The sequence below is a fragment of the Equus quagga genome, chromosome 2 (genome assembly GCF_021613505.1).
Source record: "Equus quagga isolate Etosha38 chromosome 2, UCLA_HA_Equagga_1.0, whole genome shotgun sequence".
Taxonomy (NCBI): domain Eukaryota; kingdom Metazoa; phylum Chordata; class Mammalia; order Perissodactyla; family Equidae; genus Equus; species Equus quagga.
Window position 1 is genome coordinate 159,655,295 of NC_060268.1, and position 25,215 is coordinate 159,680,509.

The window sequence follows — 25,215 nt, forward strand, 5'->3', positions numbered from 1 at the left end:
TGACCAGGATCTAAAGGGGAAAAAATGCTTTGATTAGTCACCACTTGGGATTATATGCCCCTCCACGTCTTCTCCATGGCATGAATATCCAAGCTTTCACAGTAAAAGCCAAGTTTGTTTTCTCTTCCGTGTTTAAAAAATCAGTAGGTCCCTTTAGCACACGTAATTCCCGCCCCACTCCAGAGGCAGAAAATTGAGAGTTGGCTGGCTTTAAAATTGCTATGTTTGCCTTATCTTTCAATTGTTGTGTTTTCCACAGATACTATGTTTATGTTTGGGCATCAGTGGGGAGACATGGGTGGTGGAAGGAGCTCTTTTGCTTATCTGCCATTAGGAAGGCAAAATAGTTTTGGAAGTAGCTCCAGCCTGGGAAGTCAGGCTTTTAGTCTGAGTTGGCAGGTCAGGAGAATGATAGATGAACTGAATTATCTTTCCCAGTAAGAGATTGAAACACTTCAACAGAGAAGGCATTCTCTTAGGGGTTCAAAATATAGAGTATTAAGAAAAGAAGTTAAATATGACTTCCATCTTCTACTTCTTAGGAAATTCGATGCTGTCTCTTGCAACCCCTTGAGGCATTTCATAAATATATTCTATTTTCCTTACACACAGACATATAATACAGAGAATCTTAGAGCTGCAATCTGGCTTGGTCTAGGTTTTGCATGTTTGTTCATTGTGACTTTTTGCGTAGAACCAAATGCATGCTTAAATTCGTGTTTCCTTTAAGAAATCTCACTATCTAAATATTTTGAATTGTCAAATATGTAAGCTTTGCGTTTGTGTGTGTATGGAGGTGGGAGGGGTGGAGAAAATAGTGAATTTATTGGCCAGTTCCTTGGTGTATTTTACTGTTCATTTGCAGATCATTAGCTACTTGGCAGAGAACTGAGAGGAGAGAAACTTTAAATTGTACATTGAATATCAATTTGAAGTGAAACGGTAATGAGTCAGTGGAGGAATAAGATTCGATTTACACAAGTTCAATTTGTGGGCAGTTTTTTTTAAGCTGCACGAGCCCACCTTTAAGGCGTCAGGTCAATCAGCATCAGTCAAAGATGCAGAGGTAGAAGCCAGGACAACAAGAGAGAAGGTGAAGATGGAGCAGAACTAAAGTGTAGCAGCAAGCATAGAAGAGAAACCGGACTCCTCTGAGCTTCCCCACCTTTACACCTCTGTTCCACTTTTTGTGACACCCTTCCTGCTTTATTTCCTATTACCCTACTACCCAATTCAAGACTGTTTTTGAAATGTCACCCTTTGAAATGAAGCCATGTGTGATCACTACCCACAGTCAATGAGACACTGCCTGTTGACTTTTTTGACACACACACACAGAAATGCCAATTTTAGGACAGTATACAATAGTAAGTTTGGGGGTTAGAAATATCAGATTTTAGTTCCTACAACATTACTTACTTGCTGCATGATCTTGGGTTGTGTTTCTTTACCTCACTGGACTTTTCTCTGAGAATGGTGGTTCATAGAGAATCCTAACTCATGGGGTCCTTGTGAGGGCTAAATGAAGCAGTGCATGTAAAAAATTCTTAGCATACATATTGGCACACACAAGAGCAAGGCATATTAGCTATTATGATTGTGATTATCATGTTAAGGCTATTTTTATAGATCTGGTTTAGTTACAAAAATGTTTTGTAAATTGGTTTTGGAGAAAACCTGCTGGAAATTTCCATTCGAACAGAAGGCTAGTCCAAGTGGCTTGGGGAAAAGCAACATTTTCCTCTGGCTCAGACTGGAGAAATCCTGTCTTGAAAGAAAAGGAGGTTGATGTTTTCACCTCGGAACTCCAGAATCAGCATCTCTAGAGCATGTAGCTTAAATTTTGAATGTTCTGCCAAGATTTCCAGGTGATTCTCATAGACACTAAAGTTGAAACCCACAAACTTATATGTAAATGCTGTTATCTCAGTGGTCTCATAACTAAAAGACTGAGTCCTAAACATAAATGATTTCAGCAAAGTGATGTTATAACAGGAGCATCTTAAATTGAATGTTTTTTTTGAAGAAAGCCTGCTTTTTTGACCTGTTCATTTAAAGAAGGATAGATATTCTTCTATATAGAGCTCTTCAGAAATCTGTAGTGGGCCTTGGTAATTTATTTACATTTTATTTACATTATCTTTACGAATTTACAGACAATTTCTGTCTTCACTAATGCTACTTATTATATTATATTCTGACTTGTATGTTCCCTATAAAGTGTCTAGCACGTAACAGGCCCTTAAGTGCGTGCTGTTTAGAACTGAATCTCCCCTTCCCTGTGAGATTGTAAGATTCCCGAGGGCAGAAACCATCTTCTTCAATTCCCAGTCTCAGTCACACCTTCCACACTGCCTTGCACAGTGTACGACTCCATTAAATAAATACTGGTCAATCAGGTTTACCCTGCAGTCTCTCTGTCAAAGGTGGAAAGCCAGAAGTGGGCAAATCAAAGCAGAAACAATACCCAGATTCATGATTACTTTGAATCCTGGACAAAGCTGGCTTTTGATTCCATGCCTTATATAGCGAAGCCACATCCCGGGATATTCTTGTAATTCAGCCAATCTTCATTCTGGCTAATCTTGACAATACAAAGCAAGCTCAATAATATCCATTTTTGAGGGCCTAACAAATTGTGTTAAATACTTTATGTACATTATCTTGTTTAACCCTCACCCAAACCAACGAACCAATCAGGAGGTGTTATTGTCCCTATTTGCACCAGGTTCAGAGAGTTAAGCAAGTTAGAGAGAGATCTGAATGCACTTCCGCCTGATTGCACGTCCAGGGTCCATCTGCTAGACCAGTGGCTCTCAGGTGTGGTTCCTGGACCAACAGCATCAGCATCGCCTGAGAACTCGTTAGAAATGCAGATTCTTAGACCCAGCCCAGAATTCCTGAATCAGACACTGTGGGGTGGGGCCCAGCAATCTGTGTCTAAACAGGCCTTCCATGTTATTCTGACACACACTAAAGTTTGAGAACCACAGCACTACACGAGCTGTTGCTATTGGTCCTTATTTGCTTTAAGTCCTTGCTGCTCAAAATGTGGTCTGCAGATCAGAAGCATTGGCTCACTTCAGGAGCTCGTTAGAAACACACAGTCTCACATCCCTCACCACCGACTGAATAAGAATCTGTATTTTAATAAGATCTTTGGTGATTCATGAGCATATTCAAGTTTGAAACTCACTGCTCTAAACTAAATGTTTTCTCCTCTTAGTCTTAAATTGGCCTCCTAGTCTAGGTGTCCAGGACCCTTGAGGTTTTTATTCACCCACGGCACAAGGATGCTGAAGGTCCTTCGGTTTTCCCCCGTGACTAAGTTGATAGAGTGCTTGCGTCTCTATCTTAAATGCGTGCACACGCTGACACCAGATACTTTTGTTTCCCTTTGCTATCACCTTAAGCGAGGCACAAGAGCCAGGGAGCAGCTGGAGTTGTGTTAACATGTAAACTGGCAGGGATGGCAGCTTTTGCCTATTAATGAGGAAGTAGAATGGCTAATTCCTGCTCATTTCTATTGTAGAAACTAAATGTAGAATCTGAAAGAAGCACCTCATTGCTCCACAGTTGATGCCAATTACTTTTCAACCATGTTATGAGTGAATAGGGGGTGTTTTGAAAGCCTAAAATGTGTGCTCTTTAGGGGGGAAGACACACACTTTCTGGGGGCTTAGTGTGTAGTTAGTGAAGTTACAAAAGGGATATTTGGGGACTCTATCTCTGCCAGAGTGGTGAGGATTTAAGGTTATTCAGAGAAAGATATTAACAAATGGTGTCCTGAGTCCCTTGTTGAAATTAGTTCTGTCACATCCTTGTAGTGCCACGTCATTCTCCCTACAGCCCTTAATTTCACATGGAGCCCAAGGAAACTGACCCATTGTGACAAAGGCTGCGTCTACATTTCACACTCCATTTTACTTAGTATGGTCCTCCAAACTCTCCACGGCCACATCCTTGATGGAGGGTTATCAGGCACTAGCAGTTTACTTCTCATTCTGCAAGGAACTGGAAAAAAATTGTTTTCCTGCTGCACTTTAAAGGGGCGGTGCTCACACTTGTGTGTATGTTAGAATAATCGCTGTGCTTGTTAAAAGGGTAGATTCAGGGCTCTGCTCCCTAAGTCAGAAATTCCAATTCAGGATGTGTGAGGTAGGACCCAGGAAGATACGGTGTTTAACAAGCACTTGAGATGATTCTGATGGTCTTTCTCAAGGTGCCACTGTTGGACTAATAACGATATCATTGCTAACTGTGGGATTTTAAGAAGACAACTGAATCTCTCATGTGCCCTGAGCTGTATGTTGAAATAGTTGGGAGGGATGATCTTGCTCTACAAGAGTTTTCTGAGTTAGTTAGTTATTATTTCACTCAGACATATCATTAACACCTGCAGTCTACCAGATATTGCACTGAATGCCAGGGATAAGAAAGATAACTCAGACCCAGTCACTGTTCTCACAGACGTCACAGTCTGCTGAGGACACAAACATACAGAGCAATAAATGGCACTGAGCATACTAGCTGGTATAATAGCAGTAGGACATTGGATCCAAGAGGATCTGGAGTTGGGGATAGTGACAGTATAACTTCCCGCTGTGTTCTGATAGCTCTCTATGTTGGCTTCTATAGGAATATCTGCAGCAAGGGGAAACCGAGAATCTTGGGGATCTCTTGGTCATAGAGGAAGGCAAGGTTGTCCTAAAAATGTTCAGTTTGATGGAGAAGTAATATGCAAGTATTTAACTAACTGATTTTCCTCTGACTGTTATGGGGTTTTATCTCTAAGAAACAAAAAAAACCATTAAGGAAACTCATGCTGCCGAACAAGAATCTCGAAAGGCCCTCTGGGGATTTATGCCATTTCCAGGAAATGTGGCGGTCCTATTATTAAAGGCTTAGAAGAGATGTGGTTCACTCCATTGACTGGAGTTTTGAAGGCTATCTGTCCCATTTTTCATTATCCAATAATAAATATCATAGTGAAAGTCACCTTTAACACCTAAAGATTGCTGAAATTTTATGGGATTGACTTGAATGGACTGCCATGGTATTAAAAAGCCATATGGGTGAGGTACTTTTATAACGCATGCTTCATAAAGCTGTATAAAGCAAGCACCTGGACACCATCCTTTAAAATGAGAGCATTCGAGCACGGCATTTAAGCATGAGGGGGCCTCTGCTTATTAATTAAACCTGTTGGTAATGTTAATTTTTAAGAAATAGGAGGAGGAGGCTTGAGGCAATTAGAATAGGATTTGTTCCTGGGAAAGGTCGTCCACCTGGAACTTTCCCTTACAGCAACGTGACATGTGGATTCTTTATGGGCTGTAACCTGAACTAGTTGGTCATCTTGGGAAGAAAGCAGACCTGTGACAAGACTCATTAGCCAGTATTTGGCTGTGAGGTTAGTGTAGCTGTCCAGCTATCCTGGTGGTGGTGATCTGTAGGACCTGTTTAGACCAACTGTAGTATTATTATTTTCCGTTAAGCAGAGGGGCTCATGAAACAACTAGACACTTTACAAGCTAGCTGAGATTTAGTTTTGTGCTTACTAGTATCTTTAGCTTAATGTTGTCACCCTAGTCGTTCTTGGCAAGCAAGGGAGAGGCTGGAGCCAACTGGCGCTGGCCACAACTTTTTAATTTAATTTTATTTTTAGTGAGGTGAAATTCACATAATATAAAATTAATCATTTTAAAGTGAACAATTCAGTGACATTTAATACATTTACAATATTGTACAACCACCACCTCTGCTAGTTCCAAAACATTTCATCACCCCAAAAAGAAACCCTGTACCCATTAAGCAGTCACTTCCCATTCCTCCCTACCCCAGTCCCTGGCAGCCACCAGTTTGCATTCTGTCTCTATGGATTTCCCTATTCTGGATGTTTCATCTAAATGAAGTCGCCTTATATGTGAACTTTACTGACTGACTTCTTTCATGTAGCAAAATGTTTTTGAAGTTCATCCGTGTTGTCGCGTGTGTCAGTACTTTATTCCTTTTTATGTCTGAGTCATGTTCCATGAGTATGTACCAAAATTTGTTTTTCCATTCATCTCTTGATGAATGGTTGGACTCTTTCCACATATTTAGTGAATAGTGCTTTCTTGAACATGAATGTACATGTATTTGTTTATCTGTTTTTGATTTGTTTGGGTATATACCCAGGAGTGGAATTTGGGTATATTATTTGTACAAAATATTACTTGCCTGCGTCCTTCCACTGGAGTTCTCCCACGGAGGTGAGCTGTGTAATTGTCCCAGGGGAGGTCTGTCATGACTTCCTTCCCTCATCCAGGAGACCTGCAGCGATGACAGGGGCTGCTCCTTCAGGCTGGGTTCATGAATGCAGGCAGCATGGAGCAGAGCAGGAGATTTTTGAGCTCCCTCTGAAAGACGCCAAATTGGACTGAGTGGGAGATAAAAAGATGAGGGAAAATCTTCCTGCCGTGAAAGAGCTTGCAGTTTTACTATAATTTAAGCAGGTAGTTGTAAGCTCTACAAAGCACTACAGAGTGAAGAGGGAGGAATCCACGGAGCTTTCTTAGAGGACTTTGGGTATAGCCTTAAAGGACAGATATGGTTTAGATATGTAGAGAGTTATGAAGAGCATTCCAGGAAGACGAATGGCCTCAGCAGTGGCTTGGAGGTGGGGAAGTAGGATGTTTGGGGAATAGTGAATTGCGTAATTCTTTTCAATAGTATAGGTACTCTGGGGACATGAGGTTGGAATGTTCTGTTGGAACCAGTGAGTGAAGGGCCATGACCTCCAGGCTAAAGAACTGGTTCTCTGTACTCTGACATCATATGTCCCAAGCACAGCACAGTAATGGATGACTGTCCCATTGCTCCTTCCTTGTGCTTTGGGGATCGGACACATCCTTCTACAACAGTAGTTGTCAACCTTTGCATTTGTGTTTTTACTTCATACATCTTCGCTGTGCAACCTGAGTGAGCCCTCTCCTTCCACGAGTTGATTTCTACTTTTGCCCCCATCTTAATTGAGGATAACTGTCTCAAATGCCATGGTGAGCAGAAGAGAAAGAAAGGCTCTGACATTTGGTGAATGCTAGTATGTGTCAGGAGGTTTCCAAACGTTATTTCTCTTTCTTATCTTCTCCTCTAAACCCACCATGATGGGGGGGTGGGCAATATTGCTTTTTTGATTTTACAGTTGAGAAAAACTGAAGATTTGAAGTCAAGGAGCTAATAAATGGAGGTGGTATTTGAATCTTATCTTGCTCATCCTTTTTTCTCCTGTGCCCATCCTAGAACCTGGCATGTACTTAGGGCCTCAATAAGTGAATGTAAGTGAAGCGTTGACTGCATGACTGCATGACCAAATGAAAAGCAAGGTCTGCTTGATTCCAGATCTAAAGGTGATGAGATTCTGTAAGAGTTTGATTTACTCTAGGGCTGTCTTTACCACCACAAACACCAAAATCAGTGCTCTGGAGCTGTGGCGAGTGTGGTCAGGGGGTAAGATGACACACCTCTGGTTGAAGTAAGGGGAGTGGGACTTGGTGGGGTTCCTGCACGGAGTTGGCTCAACTAAGAGAATATCCCATTCATCTCTTGTCCCACTTCTCTGGACAGACTGCTGGGTGCAGGGAAGTCCAGTGGGTGATCCTTCCCAAGTACATTGTCAAGGATGTTTTCTGGCCCTTTGCTGTGGGATTAGAGCTTTTTGGAAACCCCAGCTAGAAAAGGGGGTGAAAGTGAAGAAAGCAAGATGAAATGTAATTTCCTCTTTAATGTAGATTGTTGTTTAATCTAATATTATAGAAAATGATTAGATCTTAAAAACCTATAAATTATGTTTGACAACACTCTGGCGTGCCTCCGCTTTCCCTCTCAGCAATTATAGGCGACAACAGAGGGCCATGGCTGAGAGGAGCTCACGAAATACTGTTTGTTTATTGGATCTTAATGAGAAGCGATTAATCTAAATCACCATAGGGGTGGATCCTTTGCCGAACTTTGGAATCAGATGTGGCAGTTGTACCTTTTGACAAATGTGCTGCTCTATCCTTAACAACAAAATGTGTGTGAGGGTATGTGTGGTGGTGTTTTCATCCTTTGAGCAATGAGGAAGGAAAACACACACACTCACACACATACACACACACTCAGAGCAGTCACTGGGGCAAAATGTAAAACTGCAACCTTTGGGCATTTCCATCTCTCACCCCTGCAGTCTTTCCTCTCCTGCCTCTTCCCACCCTCCCCGACTGAGGCAGCTGGGGCTCCTCATTATGTTGTTACCTGGAAGATCCTCTTCTCTGTTTATTACTGCTATTGTGGCTTTCTCTTCCCTGCCTGTCTGGGGACCACCTGGCTCAGGATGACAGATCATTACACAGAGTACCTGCCTGGCAAAATTGCTACCTCTTTGTCCCCTCCCCTTCTGCTTCACGTTGGGAAAGAGATGAAGCAACACCAAACAACCAAACACTCTAAAAAAACCTGGCAGGAAAATATACACACACACACTGCCACAGGCTTTTTCGTTTGGGGAGAATGGGGTCAAATTTGCAGCTGAAGGGATGAAAACAGAAAGGGAAGGACGGCGCGTAGGGCAGGACAAGAGAACACCTCTGGCAAAGACTTAAGGGGTCAAAGCCTCCTGGTCTCCCTCCTGCTTTCTGTTTGATTCCTTTCTGCCTTGGTTTGTGCTCGCTCTTTGTCATTCCCTTGCTGTGCCCTCTCTCTCCTTCACCTTGTCATCAACACAAAGCACAAGAAGAAGGATAAAGCTCTCAACGCAGGAGGGGAAGTTCTGAGTTTGAGCCCCAGTTCTAACATTTGGTAACCAGCTGTAACCTCCAGCAAGTCGCTCAGCCCTGGCTTTGGCATTTCCTTGCCTACAGGGTGGGGTGTGGGAGGCGGAATGACGGCCTCCCAAAGATATCCTAATCCCCAGGATCTGTGCAAATGTTAGGTTATGTGGCAAGGGGGAATTACAATTCTCGATAGAATTAAGCTTGTTCATCAGCTGACATTAAAATAGGGAGAGTACTCTGGGTTCTCCAGGTGGGCCATTGTAATCACAGGGTCCTTAAAAATGGAGAGGAGGGAAGAAGAGTCAGAGTGATCTGAGAGAGACTGGATTGGCCATTGCTGGCTTTGAAGAAGGAAATGGGCCACAAGCCAAGGAAGGGGGACAGCCTACGGAAGCTGGAAAAGACAAGTAAACAGATCTGCAACTAGAGCCTTCAGAAAGGAATGCAAGCCAGCTGACACCTTGATCTCAGCCCAGTGAGACTCATTTTGGGCATCTGACATCCAGGATGGTAAGATAATAAAATTACGTTGTTAAACCATTTAGCTTGTGATAATTTGTTTCCAGCCACAGGAAACTAATAACAGTGGATAATAATACCTTCCCTGCCTTCCTCAGTGAGCAGAGAGAGGAGTGAGGAGAGAATAGCTGTGGAAGGACTCAGCAAACTATAAAATGCAATGTAACTCAAAGGCTTTGATATTGCTTAACTTCACCTGAAGGTGAAGGTATGCAGAGCAGGTGTCTTAAGCTGGGAGTAGAAAGCACAGACCAAGTGCCTCAAGGGTCTGCCCAACCCCTTGCATGGTCTGGTTGCTTTTCATTTTCAATCTTTCTAGGAGCTTACTGTCTCCCTTCTGGGAGAATGGGATCAGTGCCTCCTTTTCCTTTCCTCGGGATGCTTCCTGCATTGGTGAAGGGCTGTAAGGTACCATTGGTTAGTTAGCCACAGCCTGGCTCTTGTGTGGTCCATTGGCCCAAAAGGCTCTTGCCTTAGAAAGCTTGCTCTGTGTGCATCACATCTAGCATTTAGCTGTATTCAAGCCCATCTCTGCCCCTCAGAAGTGTGGGCAGTGACTGGGGGTGAGGAGTTGAGTTCTAACTCATGTTCACATGATCATCATTCTAATTGAGCAAGGTTGTACTCCCAGAATGTAGTGACCTTGTTACCAATGCTAATGAAGCTCTCAGCTGCATAGTCTCTTCCAACTAGGCTAGGATGTAGTGTATTTCCAAGCATATTTACTCCCATGATTGTTTCCCTCGTGATAACTTGAAGCTTGTCTTGCCTCTCCTACCTAAAATAATCCTTCCTAAATATCTAGGTTTAGGTCTCTGAAAATTGCCTGGGTTGAAGGCTTCTCATTTGAAGAATTTAAGATCCATTGGGAAGAATAGGATTAGCGGGTGAACTTAGGACAGTCCTGTCCCTTTTTTTTAATGTTCACTAAATTAAATACTAAGGATAGCACTCTAAATAAATACTATTATCAGCGACAATCTGCAATTCTTAAATTAGTCATAATGGGTACTGTGCAATTAATTTCCATTTATGATCCCTTGTGCACTAGCATCTTTTCAGGATCTTCGTCCTACACAGCTTCAGCAAGTTGCTTATAAATTAGGTTTGTTTTGTGGTAGATAGTGTGCTTGCTGGTGAGCATTTTTGCTTTATTTCTTCATATAGTCATTGCTTTTCTGATTTTAGTATTTGAAGCAGTGACTCTGAACTCTTGGATTCTGCTGTGGTCCCAGAAGTGCACAGTAGCATCTTGGATGCTTGACACAGCAAACACCTTGGATGATCTTGATTGAACTGATTTGATATTTCTCAAAACCTTTCCCAATACACCTGGTTATTATCTATGCCTTTGACAATGTTGTGCCAAATCCCATGCCTTCACCCTGTCTAACCCATGTCCCAGCACCTTCCAGCTGCTCTCGTGAGTACATTTGGGTTCGCCTCTTTCTTTAGTGCTCCCAATGTGGAAGAAGACAAAACAAACTAACCAAGGTCCCCAAATCAAACCACAACAAGACATTAAAAAGTAATTCGAGGCCAGTGTCATGGCCTAGTGGTTAAGTTTGGTGCACTCTGCTTCAGTGGCCCAGGTTTGGTTCCGGGGCACGGACCTGCACCACTCATCGGTGGCCATGCAGTGGCGGTGACCCACATACAAAATAGGGAAAGATTGGCACAGATGTTAGCTCAGGGCAGATCTTCCTCAGCAAACAAAAAATAAAATATTGATGATGATAATAATTCAACAAAAATAACAGAAATAACCTTCAACCCAATCTTGTAGATTTCAGGTTTTTGTTTTTTGTAATTATGAAACTGCTTTTTCCTTCTCTCTCAGGGTTAGACTTATTTTTTGTAAATATAAGAAATAAACATCTTGCTGAAAAATAATATGGCTATCAGTTGGTTAAATTTGTCTATATTAGACTTTAACGGAAGAGAACTGGAGGTGGCAGAGGGACTACTGTCCTGAGTGACGGTTACTGGGGGTAGGGCTGGCAATGCAGTGCCTCAGGTGAAGGTTCTGCTGCCTGCTCTTATTGACATGCATCTAGCTCCTCTGGCCAGGGCACTGGTAAGCCACCCATATAATGCACTGAACATTTGGTCAGGCAAACTTAGAAACCCTCGAGTGACCTGCCCTCAGCCGTGCATCAGGGGTTTATTGAACCTGTGCTTCATTCAGGCCAGCAGTGGAGACCAGAGGATTTGACATCACTGAGGCTCTCTGCCTTTAAGGACCTTAACATCTAGGTGCCAAAGTAGATGAATGCAAGTGAAATCTAATGTAACTAATATTTAAAAGTATACAAGTATATTTATGAACTTTCAAATATTTTAAACATAACATCATAGTTCAGAATCATATCCTATCAAATCATGTCAAATTTGTGATAAATTTGCCGATGGAGTTCACGGAAGGCAGAGATCATTCTGCTGGAGCGTTCAGGAGGCTTCCTGGGCCTTGAAGGAAGGCGTGGGCAGGGAGGATGCTTGGCTTTCTAGGGAGGGCAGTAGCATCAGCAAAAATGGGAACGTTAGAGTAGGCATAGTGATTTGAAAACAACTTTTAGGGAATGCTTGGCTGGAACATGTGGTTGTGTTGTAGACGCAAGCCTGAGAACAACGTAGGAACCCAATCGTGAAGTGTTGAGTCGGCAGGCTTGGTTTATGTGACATATAGAGGGTGCTGGAGTTTCTTCTGGAGAGGACATGCCATAATCAGAGGTGGACTGAGGAGATCCATCCTGCAGTGTGAGGTGGGCAGGATAGCTTAGAGCATGGAGTTGGGGCACCAGACATTCCTACTCCGGAAGGGAGGTCAGGAATACTGCTCCCTGAGCTGGGAGGTGCTCTTGTTGCTGTCTCCATTGAGGTCTCAAAGCTGCCCTACCTTCACCCACACCTGTCCTGCGCTCAGAGCAGAGCTCACAATGTGGACAGATATTTTACCAACTTCTCGGTTTTTCCAAGGGCAGGCCACGGGTAGCATGATCTTGTTAAGATTCTTGAAAGGGGTAATGTTGGGCAAGTGTGTGTGAGTATGTGTGAGTGTGTAGACAGTGAGAGAAAACATTTTATTATTATAAATATAGTATCTATTTATTATATCAGTATGATACCTAATAATTATAAATATAATATTTATATTATAAATCAAATATCTGCTCGTTGCAGAATACTTGGGACAAAATAGAAACGTATAAGGAAAAGATGAAAATTACTTATGATCTTGCCACACAGTTATAACTATTGTTAATGTGTAGTGAATTTTTCCTTCAGGTTGTTTCTCTATGCATAAATATAAGCATGAAATAGAAACAATTTTTAACAAAACTGAAATTATTCCTCAGGTGTTTTCAGCTTGCTTTTTATGCACTGTTTAAACATATGATTATTTTTCATGTCATAAAACTATTTGAATTCATACTTAATAGCTGCATAATATTCCATTGATGGACTTTCCCTACTTTATTTAATCATTCTATCAGATATTTGGGTTGTTGCCAGTTTTTTATTGTTATAAATAACACTGAGATGAACATACAGGTGCAGAAACCTTTTATTGGGTCCCTGATGGCTTCCTTGGACAGATTCCTAGAAAAGAAATTGTAAGGTTAAACATATGAATATTTATGAGTCTTGTTCCTTATTGCCACATTGCTTTCCAGAACAGCCATGCCAATTTATACCTGCATCAACACTGTCTGCCTACTGTCTACTAAATCCAGCGGTCAGTTCTCGGTACTCATCTTACTTAACTGTCAGCTGAATTTGACACAGTTGAACAGGCTCCTCCCTCTCATGTACGTTTTCTGATCCCTCCTTATCTCTTTGACCCTTAAATAGTGCATCAGAGCTCAATTCTCTGGACTCTTTTCTATCTCTATTTGTTGTCTTGGTGATCTCCAGATTCACATCTTTTAAATGCTATTCAAACTCTGATATCTCATAAATTCTTATCTGAAGGCCAATCCACTCTCCTGAAAATAAGCCTTGTACATCCATTGTCTACTCAAAATCCCCATTTGGATTTTTTTATTATTTTATTATTTTTTATTATTTTTATTATTTTATTAAGCATCTTAAACCTATCCTTTTCAAAACCAAATTCCTTCTTTTCAAAGCCCACAACCTGCTCCTCCCACAGACTTTCCTAGTTGTTTCCATTTTCCTAGTTGTTAAGGCCCAAAACCTATCAGACAGTTTGAGTTATTTCCAATTTTTGCTGATGATAAGCAATGCTGAGATGAGCGTACTGGTATCAGACTTTGTAATGGGTCCCCTCGCTTTTTCTTACACCCAACATCTGATCTGTAAATGGCCCCTTTGACTCTTTCTTTGAAATACACCCAGAAATGGACCAGGTCTCTGTGCCTGGGCACTCCTTCTTGGCTCAGGCCATCAGCCTCTCCCATCTGTATCATCACTGTGGCCTCCAGCTGGTCTGTCTGATTCGTTCCCTGCTCTTCCCACCTCCTACAATGCTCTGTCCACCCAGAGTGGCAGCCGGAGTGAAAGGGTCAAAATACAAGCCGTTAGCCTCTCAGTGCCGTGCTAAGAGCCCACCAGTGCTCCCCACATCACTTGGGATAAAGTCAGGGTGCTTATGTCACCTACTGACCCCAGTTCCAACACTCTACCTCCTCCGCTCTGTTCTAGCTCACTGACTCCAAACCCTTTTTCAAACATCACCTTCTCAAGGAGGCCTTTCTGACTCTGCGATTGAAACTACAGACCCTCTACTTCAGCCCTTCCTGTCTTCTTTCTTGCTTTACTTTACTCTAAAGGCCTTATCGCCATCTGATGAGCTCCATGGTTTACCTACTTGTTTGTTTATCATCTCTTCTCTCACTGGGATGTAAGCTCTCTGAGGGCAGGGATTTTCAATTGCTATGATTATTGCTCTTTTTCCAGTCCTTATCATAGAGCCTAAATATAGAGCCTATCATAGGGCATAAAGACTGAGTAAATGATGGTTGAATGCATAGTGTTGATGTGTTTGTTTGATTAGTTTTAATATTGCCTCAGTACATTGTTTCATCTGGTCTCCTGTCTAATTATATATTGTTATTTAGTGTTTGAAAAAAAATTGTGATAAAATACATATAACATAAAATTTACCCTCTTAACCATTTTTGAGTGTACCGTTCAGTAGTGTTAAGTGCATTCACAGTGTAGTGCAACTAGTTTCCAGAACTGTATTCATCTTGCAGAACTAAAAGTCTATACCCATTAAGCAATAACTCACCATTCTCTATTTTCCCCGGCGCCTGGCAACCATCATTCTACTGTCTGTCTATATGAATTTGACTACTCCAGGTACCACATATAAGTGGAAATCATGTAGTATTTGTCTTGTTTTAACTGGCTTATATCACTTATAATGTCCTTATGTTTCATCCATGTTGTAACATGTGTCAGAATTGCCTTCTTTTTTTAAGACTGAATAATATTCCATTGTGTGCTTATACCACAGTTTGTTCATCCATTCTTCCATTAATGAACACTTGGGTTTCTCCCATCGTTTGGCTATTGTGAATAATGCTATTATGAACGTGGGTGTGAAAATATCTCTTCGAGACACTGTTTTCAGTTATTTTGGGTATATATCTGGAAGTGAAAATGCTGGATCATATATAATTCCATTTTTAACTTTTTTTCTATCTGTAAAATGTGTAGGTAGTTTACATATTTTCCCATAATGTGACATACATATGTATATGTATATATATTATGACAAGGTTTCTCAAAGCAGAAACCTTGGTATCTTTTTTACCCCCCAAGGAAGATTAGCCCTGAGCTAACATCTGCCAATCCTCCTCTTTTTTCTGAGGAAGACTGGCCTTGAGCTAACATCTGTGCCCATCTTCCTCTACTTTATATGTGGGACGCCTACCACATCATGGCTTGCCATGCAGTGCCATGCCCACACCTGGGATCCGAACAGGCACACCCCGGGCCGCTGAAGCAGAATGTGCACACCTAACCACTGTGCCACTGGGCTGGCCCCAGAAACCTTGGTATCTTATGTTAGAAAATTCTTTGTTGTGGGAATTATCCTGTGCATTGTAAAGTGTTTAGCGGCATCCCTGGTGTCTGCCTGCTAGATGCCAGTAGCTCCCTCCCCTGCCCCCAGTTGTGAAAATTAAAATGTCTCCATACATTGCTAACTGTCCTCTGGGGGCACCCCATGCTTCCCCAGTTGAGAAGTACTGCTATAGAGGAGATAGATAGATAGATAGATAGATAGATAGATAGGGGGTAAATGCTGGTATATTGTTATATTGTGATTAAATACCTTATCTATCAGAGGCTCTATTTGTGTATAAGTCAATATTCAACAACATATCAATTATGTCAAAAGGTTTAGTGGTCAGCCTAAAGAATCTCTCTCTTATGTTTTTTGTGAGCTTTGTATTGATATTATTGTTATCTCTTATTGAACACTAACTGTGCTAAGGGTCTCCCATTAGGACTCAATTATGTAGTAAATTACAGCGTTTCTCCTTTTCTATTCAGAGGAAGTCTGCTTGCTCCTATTCTGAGACTCTTTCAAAGCATTGAATTAGAATTTGTTTCCTTTGCATTTCTGAGCTCTCTGGCAGAGTGAGAGACTGAGAAACCTTTAGCTTTTACCCTATTTTATAGATTGCACATGCGAGAGACAGAGAGGATGGCAGTTGAATAAAGCAGTGTATTCATCGGTGGTATTGTAGGACTCTCCCAGCAGTAGGAAAGGGTCTGTTCTGGAAGGATTTCTGGGGAAGATTTTGACCTCTCCAATACTAACTTTGACTGGATTAGACACAAATAATCTTACAGGATTTTGAAACTGCAAGTTAACTAAGCACAGCCTCTGCCTAATTCCTGACTTTCATGTGTGTCTTTTGCAATTTGCAACACACCATTAAAATTAGGGCCACCATTATTCAACTTTCCCTGGAATTTCTTGCAGAAAACATTACAAGTAAAAAAGTAAATTAAAAAAAGATATTGCACCATCCATATGTTGGCAAACTCTAAAACTTGTCCATCTCTACTCTGAGATACAGACAATCCATGTACAATGAATGGCCAAATCCATAGAGATGGGTTGCATGAGGGTCTCACCCCTAAGGCAGTGACGTGTGTAGTTCCTTCATGGGCTGGAGCCTCCCATTGAAGGATGAGAGTGGTCATTCAAAGCAGCAATTTTCTTTAGCAAACCGACAATTACCTACTGATTAGTATTCATTTTGATGATATTGATATTTGTTAATAGAGTGTATTTTTCTTAAAATATTACCATAAATGTAAAATGCATGTAAAATAAAGATAAAATGTAGGTTTTTATCCTCCTCCACACTGTCAAGTTTTTCTTTTAAATTGTGGTTAAAAAAGCCCCACAGAACTTGAGATCTAGCCTCTTAAACTTCCAATTGTATAGTACAGTATTGTTTACTATCAGCACAGTGTTGTACAGCAGATGTCTAGAACTTTGTCATCTTCCATGACTGAAACCATACTCGTTGAACGGTGACCCTCCTTTCACCCACCCCTTTCATTTCTATCCACAAACCTCAGGAATGATGGGAGCCAAGAAGGAGGCACGGAATCCCTGAATCTCTTCTGTTTGTCTCCAACCTGCCTGACATTGCTTCCGACTCCAGTTGTGCTCTTAGCCTGGGTGATTTAAAGATAACAGTGAATGTTGTTCAGCAGTTATGGGCTGTGCTCAGCTCTTTTAATCATAATCTCATGTGATCCTCTCAACAGAATTGTCAGTTAGATACAATTATTATCTCCTTTTTTATATATAGAAGAGATAACAGACTTGGAAAAACTGAGTAATATCCTTACATTTACACAGAAAATAGTGGACTGAAGATTTGAACTCAAGCCACCTGCCCCCAGAACTTATATCGTTAACACCTCTGCTGCACCATATTTGAAATAACCCTCTCCCTTTCCAGTAGGTGCATATAGCTGCTGCAGATCCTATGCCAGGACAAGCTGGGTAAAGAATCAAAGCAAAATGAAGCAAAAGCAAAATAAAACAAAACAAAAATCTCCAATGGGAACTCTTCCCTGTTCATGTGGTCAAAATCTTGTGAGTGCAGAACTCACAGACACTAAACAGGCATTGCCACAGGTTTTATACCTATATACCTGTAATTAAAAAGTGAGAGGCATGGGGCCGGCCTGGTGGTGCTGTGGTTAAGTTTGCATGTTCCGCTTCGGTGGCCTGGGGTTCGCTGGTTCAGATCCTGGGTACAGACATGGCACCGCTTGGCAAGCCATGCTGTGGTAGGCATCCCACATATAAAGTAGAGGAAGATGGGCACGGATGTTAGCTCAAGGCCAGTCTTCCTCAGAAAAAAAGAGGAGGATTGGCAGCCAATGTTAGCTCAGGGCTAATCTTCCTCAAAAGAAAAAAAAGTAAAAAAAAAAGTGAGAGGCAGGAGTTGTAAGTTTCTTTCTGTAGAGAGTCATGTGCCTATTTCATAAATTTACTCCACAGAAATATTTAATTTGTGTATAATTTTTTAAAAATATCCGATTTAAGGAAAGGTGTGCACGTTCCATTTGGTCACAGTACTCACCATTTCTTGTCTGGCTTTATCTGCTTCACTCGTTACTTTACCTACGAAAAGGTCCCTTTTCCCTTTGGCATGTGAGTTTGAAATCCCTGATTAACAGTAAAAATTTGAGTGGACATGGGATCATTTTCTTTATATTTGTAGTATATTTATATACAATATACATATTTTTCCTTGAGCCTTAACTTTTGATGAGGCATTTTTTGTCTTTATAGTCACCTGTCATTTAACGACAGGGGTACGTCCTGAGAAATGTGTCCTTAGGTGATTTCATTGTTGTGTGAACATCACAGAGTGTACTTACACAAACCGAGATGGTATAGCCTGCTACACACCTAGGCTATATGGTACTAATCTTATGGGACCACCGTCATGAATGTGGTCCATTGTTGACCGAAATGTCGTTATACTGTGCATGACTGTGTTTATGGTCTCCTCCTGTGTTTTTGGCTTATATCATGTTTGGATTCCTAATCATTTAATTCTTCCTGTGCTTTTGGTGACAAGTGGACATGAGTCAGAGGAGGAAAGGGGCATTCTTGAAGTCGCTTTTTTTGGTGGATTTCTTAGAGATGGCTTAAAAAAGGATGTGAAGACCTGCTTCTCTGACTTCTGCTTGTCCCTTGGTAGACATAATAAGGTGCTAAGGTTTCAAGGTCCAGCAAGGTGTGAGTGCGTGGAGGGAGGTGGTGGTGTTTGAATCGACCAGGGGAGGTAATAAGCAAGTTGCTTTCCTCCTCTAAGCCTCAGTTTTCTTATCTGTAAAATACAAGTAATGATACTTCGCATAATTTATGTGTGGTTCCGATAAATATCCAGGAAAGTGCCCAGCCCAGATTCGAAATCCAGAGCATGTAGCTTGCTTTCCTTTTCTTCCCTTCCTCTTATTCTTCTTAGAAACTCGGACTGAATATGGACACTGTCAGTGATATCAAAGTATAGGAAGGGAGTTCTGATGAGAATGTCAGAGAAAGGTTGCAATAAAAATGTTCTCCTGCCAAAAGACGCTCCTTAAAACCACCACACAGTGTCAACACACCTGACATATAAATTCACTTCTGCATGTGTGCGTGCGCACCTCTGCCACACCAGCGCATATGTGAGTATATATGTGCACACATATAGGTGGCTTTTGTGTGCAGATTACTGTATCTGTGTCTGCAGGTGTGGGTGTGTGTGTGCAGAAAGAAGCAGGGCTGGAGGCAGACACTACGTTGCAGAAGATATTGGAAGGTAACCCTTATTCAGTACATTGTAACTCATGGTATATAAAATAGAGTCCATTTATGATGTTGGTCTTATCTTCTAATTAAAATCATAGGCATGAAGCTTCTTTATACCTGCATAAAATAGGCAGTTTAATTTCTCTGCACCAGGGGAAAAATGATTTCAGTGCCTGTTACAGAGCCCATCGGTACATGATGGGAAGCAAGCGAGGGCGGTTATGAAAGCCCCATTCCTATCAGTATGTTTGTCCTCTCCATCCCTGCCAGGAGCACGGGTGCATCCTCGGAGCTTTTCTCAAGGGCATCGGGGTGCTTCCACCAGTTGTCCCTACCCCTTTGCAGTGTCAAGGAAGGAGAAAGTTATTCTGTCTCTGAATAACCCATCTAAGAGCTTTTCCACTACATTATTCACACATGAATGAAAAAAAAGTTATACTGCATCCATTTCTTAAAAATTTGCTGATAGCTAGTAATAACTTATTTCAATGAGGCCAAAGCAAATATTTGAGAAAAAGAAAGTAAGCTTGTCTGGGAAGCTGTAAAGACATAAAAGAGGAAAAGGACCATGAATCTTAGCAGTCAAAGGGATTGAATTTTTTTAAAGTTTACCTTATAATACTAATATTTGCTACAGGTAGCATTTTAAAAATCCTGCTATTTAGCAGTTTTATTTTATAAGGTATGGGAATGTGTTTTGGCTTATTTTGTCCTTTAGGCCTCATGGTTGAGACCATGTGTAGAATTAGCACTGATGACTGGCGGCAGTCTAGACAAAGACAGGAAAAACTGTAAGAGGAAATAAACTCATTTGTTTGTTTAGTCACTCAGCAAACATTAGGAACTCAGAGAAATTGGATTGAGCTGGGTGATAAAGGTTGAAAGTGCTATGCTGCTGTTGAAGCGAGAGGTGTAAGCAGGGGACCCATTTTGCCAGGCTATTTTAAGGATTTTAGAGTAGAGGAAGATCAATGATAAGCCACTGAATGATTTAAGCAGGGAAATGTCAGAATAAGATTTGTATTGTAGGACAATAGTTCCAGCCACAGTGGGTAAAGTGGATTGGAGGGGACAAGGCAAAAGAGCTTGGCTAGAGGGGTCTTACAGCTATCCAGTACAGAGATTATCATGTTTTGGACTAAGTCGGTCACAATGGGCAGGAAGGAAGGCATCTGATTTTAGAACTAAATTTTGCATAAAATATGCAGGACTCAGAGACTAAATAATTTTCAGAGCTGAGTGGAAAAGCAGAGTGAAGGATGAATCTCAGGATTTTGGCTTCACATGACTAGTTGGTGGAAACCCTCTGTGATCCAGGCAGAAAACACTGAGGGAGGAAACCTGGGATGATGTACACTATGGGCTGTGTTGAGTTTGAGATGTTTATGGGACATCCAAATAGAAGACTACCGGGAAGCTGTTTTCAAGTCTGAAACTGAGAGGAGGAGGTTTAAGATTTAATTTATGAGTTGTCCCCAGAAAGATAGTAATTGAAAAAATAAAAATGAGAGTGGAAGAAGTTACTAAGAAGCATCATGTTGAGTGAAAAGAGAAGAGGGTCAAAACTGAGGGTTGAGGAATGGTCATAGTATAAGGCTATCAGAGAAAGTTGAATATTCGCAAGAGATGAAAAGGATGGCCAGGTAAGTATGGTGTTATGGAATCCCCTGGAAGAGAATGCGTCAAGAAGGATGGAATAGTCAGTGGTGTCAAAGACCAGTAGGAGTTTAACTAAGGGGATGGTCTGAGTGTCTAAGTGTCTATTGGATTTAAATACTAGAAAGTCAATCACACTTGTAGTGACACAATGCCATTGAGGTACTATAAGTAGAAGCCAAATTGCACTGATTGGAGGGAACTTTTATGTAAGTACTAAAAGGAAAATAGTAATCATAACTATCACTTGTCAAGAGTATATGTGATGCCAAGTGTTCAGAGCCAGTTTGGGTATCATCATACTCAATTATTGTTGTGGAAACTGAGGCCGCTAGAGGTTGAGTAACTTTCCAAGGTGACACAATATGAACAGAGAAGAGTTGAAATTTGAACCTGCTGTCTCTGATGCTAAAGCCTTTTCACTACGTTATTCTGTCCCTTTGGCTTGAGGATGACAAACTTTCTTGAGTGGCAGTATTTGCCCCAAGGGCCTTTGGGGATATGTGCTCTGCAAAATATCTAGAATGAAGGGATCCTGAAACTACGTAAATCACTTAAATCACTAAAACAATTCAGAACAAAACAAACAGTGGGATCTTAGGGGGATCGTTTTTCATGACTAAAGAGAAATAAGAGCAATAGTGTGATGACGAGTGACGTGGAGAATTGAGGGAGGAGAAGGGGAGAGAGAGGTGTGATGGTCCCAGGGACAGGGGACCATAAGAATATGCTCCCAGTACTTAAAAGATGGGCGTCAAAAAATGAAGCCTCGTTGGTATGCTGACCTAATCATACACAGTATTTCAGCTCAATTCATCAATGAAGAACTAAATCAGGAAAAAAATCCCAATATTTCATATAGAGGCCCACATGCCCTTTTCTGTGCTGTGATGTATAAGTACAGATGACTTTATATTTATGCTTTAATTTCTTGTGTTTATTCTCTCCTACTGACTCTATCTATATTTTCTCCTCTGTTCTTTCTTTAGATAATGCTTCTTAGTGATCCTGAAATGGAGAGCAGCATATTGATCAGCTCAGATGAAGGGGCAACTTATCAGAAATACCGCCTCACCTTCTATATCCAGAGTCTGCTCTTTCATCCGAAGCAAGAGGACTGGGTGCTCGCCTACAGTCTGGATCAAAAGGTGATCAAACACTGTTTCCATTCACAACTTGTCATCCAGGTACCACCTGGTGCCACGAATGAAAAGCACTTGTTTACTCAATCCAAATTTTGGAGGGGATTCAATGATGTTCTAACCAAGTTGACTTTGTCTGCAGCAACTAACTTTCCTTTCTACTCTTTAGTATCAAAATATGCAGGCAGGCATATTTCATTTATTGGCAATGTTATTTATCATTTCACATGTTTAAGACAATTTTCTCCATAATTTTATTCATTTGAACTTTGAAACAACCCCGTGAAGTAAATAGGAAATGGATATTCATAATAATCTTATAGTGACTGTAGTAAACAAGGAATAGTGAAGTTGCTTGTTCAAACACACCCAGCTCATAGCCGGAGGAGCCACGGCTTGAATGCATGTTGTCAGATTCTAGGTCTAGGGTATACACCGTCACACGGTGCTGCCTTAATTTGGTGAAATTTAGAGATACTTCTGTTCTGAGCTTAGCAAAGGAAGAGAAGCCTCCAACTTGTCCATTTTGTTACTTTCTAAAAGTACACTCAAGATGTAGTAGCCCAGTAAGTCCTCCTCTTTGAGCCCAGATCCATATTTCCAGCTGTGTACTTGACCTTGTCTCTTGTAGGTCTCAGAAGCCTCTTGATTCAACATATTCTGAAAATGAACTTCTGATCTCTCCCTAACATAGCTGATTTTCTTCTAGTGTTCCCCAACTGTATCCATGGAGTTTCAAAAGTCAGAGACCTAGAAGGTATCCTTAATACTTCCATGTTCCTAACCCAGTGTCTCTAACCGATCCTTGTCTTATCTTTAAATAGCTCTTGATTCCATGCACTTCTTTTTACAACCACCACTCAAACATAGGTTACATCTGTCGTTTGAACTATTGCCAGAGCCTCTTCCAGCGTGATCACACTATAACCTGAACAATGTATTTTGCAAATGTAGATCTTGTGATTTCATGCCTTTGCTTAAACTCCTCCAGTATTTTCTCCTTGCTCACAGCAAAAAGACCAAAGTCCTCAGTAGGATCTCTTAGCACCTACTTGGTTTGGTCTCTCCTTCTCTCTCTTGACTCACTGATATTACTTCCCCTTGAATGGTCTTCCTCTAGTCTCTCAGCCCAGCTGTCTCCCTTGCTCCATTTCCTGGGCCTAGAATCTTCTTCCCTAAAGTAAATGTCATCACTGCCAGATCTAGATTTAATATCACTTTCTCAGGATGTCTTCCCTAAACCCTCTAACAGAATTAAGTGCCCCTCCAGCAAAGAGTTAATAATCTTCTTTGTATTTCCTCCCATCTCCAGAACCTTAGTATAGTGCTTGATGCCAAACTATTGTGTAATAGTGTTATGGAACCAATCGGTGAAAGGAAATAGATAATTTTGAGCACTGTCCTGCATAAAGATATCTACAGAATAACCTTAGTTGAAGTTGCTTCTTCTCTCTTAAATCCTGAAACAGTTGCTCCTCAGTATATGTTTGAATATGTGATTGTATGCGTGAGTATGTGTGAGAGAGAGGGATGTCAGCACCTTTAAGCAATAATTTCAACATAACCTTTATATCTCTCATTAATGGAGCTTCCTGGTGGGTGCCAGGAGCTTAATGCAATCCCCTAAGGATGCCCACATGACATTTGCAGAGCAAAAGCCATTGCAAATAGATTTCTTTCATGACATCACGAGGATAGTGTATGAACGACTTAGCCAAATGTCATATAGTCTGTGAGTTTAGGTGCTTAGTATAGCCAGGAATCTTGAAGCTATATTGAAAAAAGAAAAATAAATTATTTGGGTGTTCTTAAATGGCTGGATGGTAATTTATTTAGATGAAGCTCAGAAATCCTAAACCATGTTTTTATTTACACAGGGACAAGCTAGATTAGAAGCAACAGACATGTCATGCCAAGAAGTTGACAAACCAAATGCAAAATGCCTTGTGTCTATCCAGAAGGAGTATCTTTTTTCTCCATCTCCACAGCACTGAGCACATCTAGGGCATTGCTCGTGACATACCTTGTGGATATAATGCATTCAGAATACTTTCAGACTTGGTGGCTGCTTTGTCACTTAGTAAAAATATTTGGAAATGTGGCAGTGGGTGTTGATGGATTTTCCTAATCACACAGCACATTTCTGGATATATTATTTCTTAGGTACTCTTTCTTGTTGACATCTTTTGCATAAAGTGGCTGAATGTTCGTCAGGCCCATAAAGTTTCTAACCGGTGCCCTGCCAATCTTTTAAATAAATGGTGTGAGAAGGCAGATGATGCCCCTGGCAACATTTGCAGAGATGGCATAAAAACCTACTCCCAGTCAGCCAGGTTGCAAAAGAGTTTTTCTTTATTTTGGAGTAGTTTATTGGTTTAGAGTCAAGGAGAGTGATGCTATGCAGCAGCCACTGAAGATGCACAGGTCATTGAGACTGATATACAAATGTTTTATTTCAGACTGGAGCCTTATCTGATGTGCATGCATTGAGGCAGCTGGTTTCTTCTAGAGTAGATGAAAAGTACTAGTATTAAGGTAACTGCAGCATCAAGGGGAGGTGTTTGTGGTGAGGAGTGAATTGATGTTTCCATTATCATGCCTTTGATGAAATGCACTAGCAATTTCTTTAGAATCGGTAAGACTATCTCATTATGTTGTATGTATTACAAAAGACCTAATTGAATGATATTTTAAAGGGACGATATCCAATTGCCTTACCTTCCAAATTGTTACCTCAAAGCTACAGGAGACTTGCCAGGAGATCTTACTTGGTAAAGGCACTGCTAGAGAATTAAGGAGATACATTCTGGATAGAACAAGAGTGTATATAGAAATTGGGAGATGCATGTAATATTGTGTTAGTTGAGATGCTGGATGGCAGGTTGTGAGTCAACTGGGAAACACGGCTACCTTGTACTAGTCAAGGCCAAGTTATGGGTGAAGATCATCTAAGCTTTCCAACTTCTAAAGCTGCAAAGGGGTAGGGAAGTAGGAAACAAATGCACTTTGCACTTGATCCTTTTGGAGGGTCATGTGTCTTCAATTCTGATTCATCCAAATATAGCAAAATCCTTTGCGTGTACTAATCAGCTTCACTTGGGCTTTTGACCAAGTCCTTCCATTCTGGCCATCCTTTGAGCTTCCTGCTTATTCCTCCTCTGCTCTACAGATTCCCCTGCCATCCTGCATTTTGATCTAAAAAGACTTAGTTAAAACAAGAGCTTCCTTCTTGGGTGTAAGAATCTTTGGAGATGCTTTATAAGAATCTTTGCAATTAAAAAACAACTGGCGAAAG

General features: G+C 41.1%; 1 protein-coding gene across 1 annotated transcript in view; it reads left to right on the forward strand.

Moving 5' to 3' along the window:
* The window catches only part of SORCS3 (sortilin related VPS10 domain containing receptor 3), a 566,298-nt gene that overhangs the window by 291,895 nt on the left and 249,188 nt on the right, over positions 1 to 25,215 (forward strand). Inside the window, exon 4 of the mRNA XM_046654523.1 lies at positions 21,768 to 21,926. Coding sequence (XP_046510479.1) covers positions 21,768 to 21,926 — 159 coding nt within the window. The remainder of the gene's footprint in view (positions 1 to 21,767; positions 21,927 to 25,215) is intronic.